The 8,760-nt window shown below is 54.3% G+C and overlaps 2 protein-coding genes across 2 annotated transcripts; both read left to right on the forward strand.

Moving 5' to 3' along the window:
- Positions 1–209: 209 nt before the first annotated feature.
- Positions 210–2,946, forward strand: LOC112953481. The gene has a single exon (XM_026046537.1). The coding sequence runs from the start codon at positions 210–212 to the stop codon at positions 1,062–1,064; it is 855 nt and encodes a 284-aa protein (XP_025902322.1). The 3' UTR covers positions 1,065–2,946.
- Positions 2,947–5,927: 2,981 nt separating this feature from the next.
- Positions 5,928–8,472, forward strand: AIRE (autoimmune regulator). The gene is made up of 10 exons (XM_026046539.1): positions 5,928–6,068; positions 6,141–6,315; positions 6,396–6,482; positions 6,603–6,880; positions 6,980–7,095; positions 7,194–7,281; positions 7,372–7,502; positions 7,667–7,763; positions 8,165–8,230; positions 8,336–8,472. Exons 1-10 carry the CDS (start codon positions 5,928–5,930, stop codon positions 8,414–8,416), a joined length of 1,260 nt encoding a protein of 419 aa, XP_025902324.1. The 3' UTR covers positions 8,417–8,472.
- Positions 8,473–8,760: the final 288 nt, after the last annotated feature.

An 8,760-nucleotide genomic window follows, 5' to 3' on the forward strand; every position in this document is an offset into this window, starting at 1 on the left:
CCGGGCCGGGCCCGCCCGGCCGGGCGGCGGGGCCGGCACCCGCGGGGGGACACCCGGCCGCGGCTCGCTGCAGGGCGGGATAAACAGGGGAAAAACAATCAGAGAGACAGGCAAACAGCAGCGGCGGCGTGCCCCCCGCGCGCTTGTCTTCATGTGCCGCTTGCCTCCCGTTCCAGGTGGCGTCGTGAGGGCGAGGCGGCGGCGCGGCCATGGCCGAGGCGAAGGCGCGCAAGACGCTGGGCGCCGTGGAGTACGTGGAGGCGTGCGGCTTCGCGCCCGGCCTGCTGCCCACGCGCAAGGACGTGGTGCAGAACATGCTCTACCTGCTGCAGCCCAAGCGCGCCGGGCAGGCGCAGCGCTCCAAGGAGGGCGCCGCGCAGCTGCTCGCCGAGCACCTGCAGGAGCACTGGCTGCTCTGCAACCTGCACACCATCGCCACCAAGAGCATCAAGAAGATCATCCTCAAGATGTACGAGGAGTTCACCAAGCTCTACCAGACGCGCAAGCAGAGGCAGAACCAGGCGTTCTCGGAGCGGGCGGGCAGGTTCAACGAGAGCTCCGAGAAGCTCTTCGACATCTTCTGCGCGGACGCGCTGATGAGAAATAAGCTGGAGGAGTACAGCGGCATAAAAATGACTGTCACCGAGTGGAAGTTTCTCGAAGATCAGAGAGGCGAAAGAAAAATCTCCTATGAAGACTGCACCGACAAACAAGAACTGAAGCTGATGGAGAGAAGGCGAAAGATCCAGTGCTTAGAGCACTTCAGAAAGCTTGCCAAGGAGGAGAAGGAGGGAAGCAAAGCCAAGGAGAGGACGTACAGGAGCGACGAGCAGTCGGACGAAGGCACGAGCGTGGACGAATCCTGCCCGGCGGAGGAGGAGAACGGAGGGGCTCCGGCCTTTTCGCTGAGGGGGAGGCGAAAGCGCCGCTGTACCGCGTGGTCTGCTGGCGCCACGGCTTCCGACGGCAGCTCCGTGCCCCTGGAGTGCCAGCATATACGGATGAGCATACGGAGAGTTAGGCCTGGCTTCTACGAGACTGTGGACAAGGTGAAAAACTGCTAGCGTATGCCRACGGCAGCGAGCCGAGCTGCTGGAGTAGCAGGTGGCAATACACACTTGAGGCAAGTTTGAAACCCCACAATCAATTGGAAGTGATTGCTGTAGATCCCCAGGCAACACTCGGGAATGTCCTGTCTCCAGGGGCGAGCGCCAGGAGGGCGGCAGCAGCGAGGACGAAGACACGCGAACGTGGAAGGGCAAGTTGTCATCAGCTCATGACCTGAAGGCTCAAGCACGGCAGATGATCCGAGGTTATGTGGCACATAAGCCTCTTCGCCCGCAGTCCTGGCTATAGGAATGTGTTTTTAGAAGTCTCTCACCATTTCGGAGCCAGTAGGAGCCTAATCCTGTAAAACAGGACTCTCATTTACTGCGGGGAAATAACTTGGACTTGTCTACAATGTAAAATTCACGCGCTGAATTTTACTCCCCTTAATCCTACAGGGAGTGCAGGATGTTCAGCCCCTCCCAGAATTTGGCACTTCTGTGAAGRAGAAAGCTATTTTTTTAGCTTGTATTACCCAGTCCTAGACATGCAGTCTGTGATTTTGTTAACAGATTGCTCTCTTGCTTGAGGAGAGAGAGACAGAGAGATGAGATGAGAAATTTTTCAGTACTTTGGTTTTAAAAGTGTTGGTGATTCCGAATGTTTTATTCTACACAGTAACATTTCATTGATCAGGACAAACCTTCCCATAATTTCATGATCCTTAACATGAAATCACTAATCCAGGGAGTGATAGGAGTGAGCCCCACATGAAGCGCTCGTGTTCCACCTGCTGCAGGGGCAGGATGGATGGAGCGATGCCAGCTCCACTGTGTGTTCTGGGGTGAGAAGAACTCGATAAGCTCTTGCCCTGCCTTCTTGGGATATTGGGAGGAAAAAGCCTTCCCAAGAATGCGTAGCTGAGGTGTTTGCAGCAAGAAGCTTCTAAACCTGGGCTTGTTTTTCCATCCCACATAGGTCCGTTCAGACAGCAGGGTAAAGAAGATAGTTTTGCACTAGGAGTTTGTTTGAAAAAGGATAACAATCCTCTCACCCTCCTGTTTGCCCAAGAAGTGGCCTGTGACTTTAGATTACACGCAGCGTGAGGGTAGCTGCTGTTTTCAGTTAGACTCGCTTTACTGGTTTTTAAAGATGAGAGACTTGAACTTCCTGTGAAACCCAGTGCTGGATATCCGGTGAACTTCCCAAACCTCGCCAAAATCCGCTCAAAATGAATAAGCAAAGCTCTGAGTGTCCAGAGAAGTGCTTTGGTAGAAGGAGCTCAAACTTGCCTAGTTTTCAGATTTACCTTCCAGTGTGAACGTTGTTTTTCCCCACTCCAGTATCTCAGCTGCTCCCTGTTCCTCCGCTCTAAACACCCTGCGTATCATTTTACTGACATTTACTTGTGCTGTTTCATTCTCTGTCTTTTGCTCCCTTTAACAATAAATGCATGTACAAATAATTTTGACAGCTCCTGTAGCTTTAATGAATCACTTTGTGGACCGCTTTGACGTCCTATGCCAAAGGAGGAATGAAACACAAAGTAGCTGCCCTGCAAACTGAGGCAAAGCAGCAAGAGCGAGCACAGGGGAAGGCAGATTCCCCCGTGTGCCATCCCTCCTCCAAGGACTGATCTGTCCAGCCTTGAGGGAATTTGCAGCTTCCCAGCAATCTTGCTCCGAAGTGACTGCTGGGATCCACAATGTGTGTCATTGGGAAGCTCTCGAGGGTAAGTTGCTCCAAAATATTTAGTGCATTCTGCGTCACTCTTACTTAGTGTCATTGCAGGTGTGATAACCCACACCCGTGGTCTGCAGCACCCTCCGGCTGCCTCCTCTCTCTGACGTGCTCCTCTGGCTCCCCCATGCAAGCAATGTCATGTGTGAACTATCTGCCTTCCAGCCCTGAGGTGCTGGGCTTGAGCCTCTCACTGGGCTTCCACACCAGCAGCCCTGTTTAAGCAGGGAATATAACCAAGCTCCAACCTCGCAGAAGCAGAGCTTTGTGTTTTTAATAACTGCTGTAAAACCCCCGTCATATTACAGATCTAGCCCGCAGCATAAATGCGAGTGCACAAAGTGAATCCGCCAGGACTGACTCATCCTGGGCTTTATTCAGGGAATTTCAGGCGGTCGGATGCGACTTCCTGCACGCCACAGGTGACCCCGCTTGGGTCGCAGCACCCCGCTCAGCCTGGCTGCTTCCTTTGCCAGCCACGTGTCCCGCAGAAGGTCCTGAGCCGAGGAGGCTGGAAGCTGGGCAGCCAGGCATCTTCCTCCACTTAGCACTTAGTGCTTTTGTTACCTGTGTTGCTTTAAGGAAAAATACAACCCTCTTTTAGGCTGTGGCCCTTTTTTTAGGTCATTCTATACAGGCTGAGCGATGTCCATTGCATTTAAATCATGTTTGGTTGAGTAGCTGAAGTTTTTTGGGTTTTTTGTTTTCAAGCAGGTTTTATGACTGTGGATAGAGCCACAGCCTGGCTCTGTTTCTGCTGCAAAAGAGGGAGAATTTCTAAATGATGTATTCTGATTATTCTCCTTTGGGACCATGGTGCCTTTTTAATCAGGACAGTAAAACTTGTCCCAGGACTCTCCTTTTGTACGTTAACAGTTGTTGACTTTTCCTTTTTTTGATGTGTCCCAAATAAATTAATATAACATGCCTCCAGGCTGTTGTTTCTTCTTTTCTTTTTGCTGGGGGAGGAAAGAGGAAACTGAAGCTAAAATAAATATTCCCTACTTCAGCTCTTGCCTCGGTGCTCTTCCAGGAGCAGCTGTGAAGTGGATGTGCATCTGTCAGGACTTTGCAATGGGAGGAAAACTTCCAGGAACTGGAGCCCAAGGTGAGAATTTAGGCTTCATATATTCATATTTATATTCATATTTAGGCCTCTTTACAAAAAAAAAAAAAATCTAGATCTTGGAGCAACTAAAGATAAGGGCAGAGGGTGAAACCCTGCACCCAGGGCAGTGCTTTGAGCGTGGAGGGTTCGGTGTCGAGGATTTAACGCTGGGGGGCTGAGACCGCTTCCCAACAGCAGTGTAAGGCCAGTTGGTTCCCCCACTCTTGCCTAATTCTGATTCAGGAAAGTGGGYGTTTGCATTCTGAGGGGGAAGAATTAAAAGAAGGAATCTGAATTGATTTAAAATATTTGCATTCTTATTTTCTGATCTTGTTTTATTGAGCCTGTAAGCAGTCATCCAAGCTGAACGTGCACAGGAGAGTTAGAAGTGTTAGTCTCATGCCCTCTATTTCAATCCCTCCTCAGCCTTTAAGAGAGCCCCAGACAGTGCCTCAGAAGCTATCGTTTCTAGATGACGTCCTCAAAACGGTTTGAAATGAGCTTTGCGCCAAGTTTTCCATTCCTGCTGTGCAGGGACATTGGCAACCGGCTCGGCTCTGCCCCACCGGAAAGAAGAAGACAGGGGTGGTCAGGAGAAATTTTGCAAGAGGGAATCTGCAAAAGGTGAGCAGGGCATCAAGCACAGTGTCAGCTTTGAGCCCTTTGCTCAAAACAGCATCCCCAAACCCTGGCATGGATGCTGCTCCCCCAGTCCCCTTGTGCAGCCAGCCCAGGGTGGTATTTTGCCCCCTTCCTGCAAGGCAGAGCTGGCTCTCCAGGCCCTGAGCTCTGCTCTGTGTATGGGGTTGTGGCAAGATGCAGCTGATTTCCCCCCTCCATCTCACTCTTCACCACACAAGTGCTGGCTCTGCCTCGTGCCTGGCATGACACAAAAGATAAAGTGCAAAATGAGCAGCTAATTGCTCTGCTAAAGGAGCCAGATAAGGGAAACGGCCTCCGCCCACGGTACGAGGCACAGAGGTGGTCGTCCATTTGCGTGTTAAGACACGTCCYGACATGCCCAATGAGCAAAGTGCCCTGGGAGCTGGGCTGGAGGCCAGGCCTCAGCCAAGCTGTGTCATGAGTATGCTTGTGCTCAGAGCTGTGCAGCGGGCTGAAGAGGAGAGTGAAAGAGGCGGGCGAAGGTGGCCATGTCCAGCCTTTCCAGCATGGAAAGTGATGCAGAGTCAGGGCCACTAGCGAACTGCAGCTGTAACCATGCAGTGGCCTGTAACACACTCCATGTGTCCTGCGTGGCTCCTGKGGGAAAGGGGGTTACTGGTTTGAGCACCATGGCGTTTCAAAGGAGAGCCTTGTGGAGGATGGATGTAAGGGAGGGGGCGACATGGTTGCTCCTCCAGTGCTTCTGGAGAGCAGCTGTGGCCCTGGCACTCACATTGACAAGCAAATATACACYCAGAAGTGGCTAGTTATGCATTTACTTCATTTCATTTTTTAATGTATTGTTTCAGCCAAGCTCCCTGTTTTCCACGGCTAAGCCCTGCCCGTGACACCAGGTAGTTGCSTGGTTTGTTTCGTGGGGCCATTGTAGCCATTCTGCCCCCTCTCTGCGCCCCAGCAGTGGCCTGGTGGGGCTCACTGCACGGGATTACAGCACCTGAATGACTGTTTGCGACTTTCCTCCCTGACAGTGCCTCCTTGGGAACCATCTGTGGCAAAATCATGGGCTGCTGCTCAGCCCACAGCTTGCATCACACAGACTCCATGGAGCTGCCTCAGCCGCAAACCCCTCCTTCTCTCTTCTGGYTAAGTTCTCACCTGCAATTCTGGTGGGACAAGCAGGACGCTGAGTTTCTGGATGAAAGAGGTGGAAAGTCCATAAGTTTTTGGGCAGGGTGGCTCCAGTTATGCAGTTATCCATTAGCTGCATAACCGTTAGCGTAGTAACGAGCAGCACCTAAGGAGCTTAACCAAGTTCCCAGTTTCCGGGGCCAGGGCAGGTGAAGGCAATTAGCAGACAGGCACTATTAAAGGGCCACAGCAGCCAGGGCCAGAGACAGAGCCAGGCACCATGGCCAGGGTGCTGGGTGATGGGGACCTGCGGCACCTGCTRAAGCTGCACCGCACGGAGATCGCCATGGCTGTTGACGACGTCTTCCCACTGCTGCACGGCCTGGCTGATCACAATGTCATCACGGAGCACATGTTCAAGGTGAGGCGACTGGCGGCGGCAGTGCCGTGGGGACCCCAGAGTTGGGCTCATGGTGGCTGCTGGCACCGCCAGGAGACACTGAGCCGGACAGAGCGTGAGGGCTGCCACCGAGCACTGCACACCCTGCTCACCTGGCTGCTGGGCCGCGACACTGGGGCCATCCGCAGCTTCTGGGCTGTCCTCTTCAAGGACTACAACCTGCAGCGCTATGCTGGCCTCCGGCCCATCCGCCGGCACTTCCCCACAGGTAGRCGGCTGGCCCAGGTGGCCACGGGCAGTGAGGGCAGTCCCACTGCCAGCTCCCTGCATCCTCCTCATGCCTTGCAGACAGTGACCCAGGGCAGCAGCAGCGCCGCGCTGGGCGACCATCCCCCAGCCCACCAGGCCAGTGGTCCCAGGCCAAGAGGAAGCCCCGTGAGGAGCAGGATGGGCTGCGGGCCTCACCACAGCATCCTGGTACAAAGTGCTGAACCCCTCTTGATTGCCATGCTGTGGGACCCTACCGTGACCCCCCCCCCCCCCATCACCCAACAGGACCTCCAGGCAAGGCCAGGGCACCAAGAAGGTTGGAGAACGTTGAGAGCCGACGCTCACCCCGGGCCGCCGAGGGTGGCATCCCAGTGCAGCGCCACGGGACGGGGAGCAAGAGCCGCATCCCGAAGYCCACAGCCCGACCCAAGGTGGCCCCCACCATGCAGCCACCGTCCCTACCTGGACCCTCTGCTTGTGTCCTCTCCCCACAGAGTGCCAGTGGTCCCCAGGCCCAGCTCCCCCCACTTGCTGCCCGTGCCCGACTCCCAGCCCCACACCAGGTGAGAGCAGCCCCCCAGCAAATACACACAGCAACAGGCATGATGATCCCAGCTGGGATGACCATTATGGCCTGAGCAACCACCCTCCCTGCACAACAGCAGAATGAGGACGAGTGTGCAGCGTGTGGCGACGGTGGAGAGCTCATCTGCTGCGATGGCTGCCCCAAGGCTTTCCACCTGGGCTGCCTGGTGCCCCCACTCACTGAGGTGCCCAGGTGCGCCCTGCGCAGCCCCTCAACGGCTGTGCCGCCATGGCTGACAGCCCTGCAACGGCCGCCCTGGCACCCCTCATGGCCCTGTTGTGCCCCCACAGCGGGACATGGCGGTGCCGCTCCTGCGACACCCAGCTCCACAGGCAGCCGGATCCCACAGCGCAGGTGGAGCTGCTTGCCAGCACCGAGGTACCCACCAGGCTGGGCCTCCCACCTCAGGGCTCAGCCACCCCTGGTCACAAGCCCTCAGGGCTGAGGCAGCTCCACTCCCCCTCTCAGGAGCTAACACCAAGCACTGCATGCAGCATCTGTGGGGCTGGAGGCAACATGAACTACTGCAGCCGCTGCCTGACAGCTTTCCACCCCTGCTGCCGCTTCCCTGTGCATGGTGGCAGTGGCAGCCCCACAGGGTGAGTCTTCTGAGGCAAGAGGCTTGACTGAGCCTTGGTGCTGCCATCCTTGCCTCCCAGGCTGCATAAAACACCTGCACACAGCAGCTGCACACAATACACACGCTGGTGGTGGGTCCCTGAATGGATTCTTACTTCTTGTGCCCTTCCCCTGTCTGTCGCAGGGGGCTCATGCTGTGCAAGTCCTGCAGTGTCAGCTCAGAAATGACTCAGCTGGAGGGAGCTACAGTCGCTGGAGAGGATGCACTACAGGCAGTGAAGGCAAGTACTGCTACAGTTTTGCTCAGGGATGGGGAAATGACCATGCTCAGCAAGGGCACAGCTCCCCACCAGCTAGAAAAGAAAGGAATTACAGCTGTAACAGGACAAAAAATAAGAGGCAAGTAGCAGCCCCATGAACAACACAGCCCTCAGGAAGGTTGGTGCTGCCTGCTGGGTGTAGGCAAAGGTGTCAAAGGGGTGACACAAAGGGAAGGTGCAGCACTCTGGGGCACAAGTGGAGCATCCTGTATGTACCTGCACCTGCAGATGGGAGTTGTGCCCCAAGTGTACAAGTGCTATGCACAGCTACAGCAAAAGACTGGGGGAGAAAGAAAGGTGGCTTATAGACAAAATCAGTGGCAGAAGTGAAACCAGCAGTGATCATGAACCTCTACCCCTAGGGAACTGAAGAGCCTAGCGGGGACCTGGTGCTAGGCAAGGAAGAGCTGGATACGCTGCTAGGCGAGGTAGGGACCGAAAGAGGGCTCCACAAAAAACCAACATGCAGCAAGACAGCTGGAAAACCAAGGACCATGTTGAGGTATAACAGAAACCTTGGATGATTGCTGCAGAGCTCCTGGGATGGGATCCTGCAGTGGGCTTTGCAGAGCATGACACGGCCACGCGTGGATAACGATGGGATCTGCATGTAACACCATAAGGGAACAGGGCAGCACAAGACAGCTCGAAAGTCGACAACGTGGCAGGAGAGAGGAAGAACACAAATGTACAAGATGAAAATATATCAAATGGACATGAGAAAAACAGAATGTAAATACATTCAGTAAATAATAAAAGTACAAAGTGTAACAAAAAAACGTAAAGAAAAAAAGGAAGACAATGGAAAGCGATTATAAGACAAAAAAAAAGATAACTAATAAAAAGAAAAAGCAAAACCGAGAAAAGCCTACAACACTCGGAAGAGCACTCCCAAAACAACTTACCTGCACCAAACGCCTGCCACAACACACCCACGCAACCATCCCAAAACACGTGC

Source organism: Nothoprocta perdicaria, unplaced genomic scaffold (assembly GCF_003342845.1).
Source record: "Nothoprocta perdicaria isolate Ctin4 unplaced genomic scaffold, notPer1 scaffold_449, whole genome shotgun sequence".
NCBI classification, from domain to species: domain Eukaryota; kingdom Metazoa; phylum Chordata; class Aves; order Tinamiformes; family Tinamidae; genus Nothoprocta; species Nothoprocta perdicaria.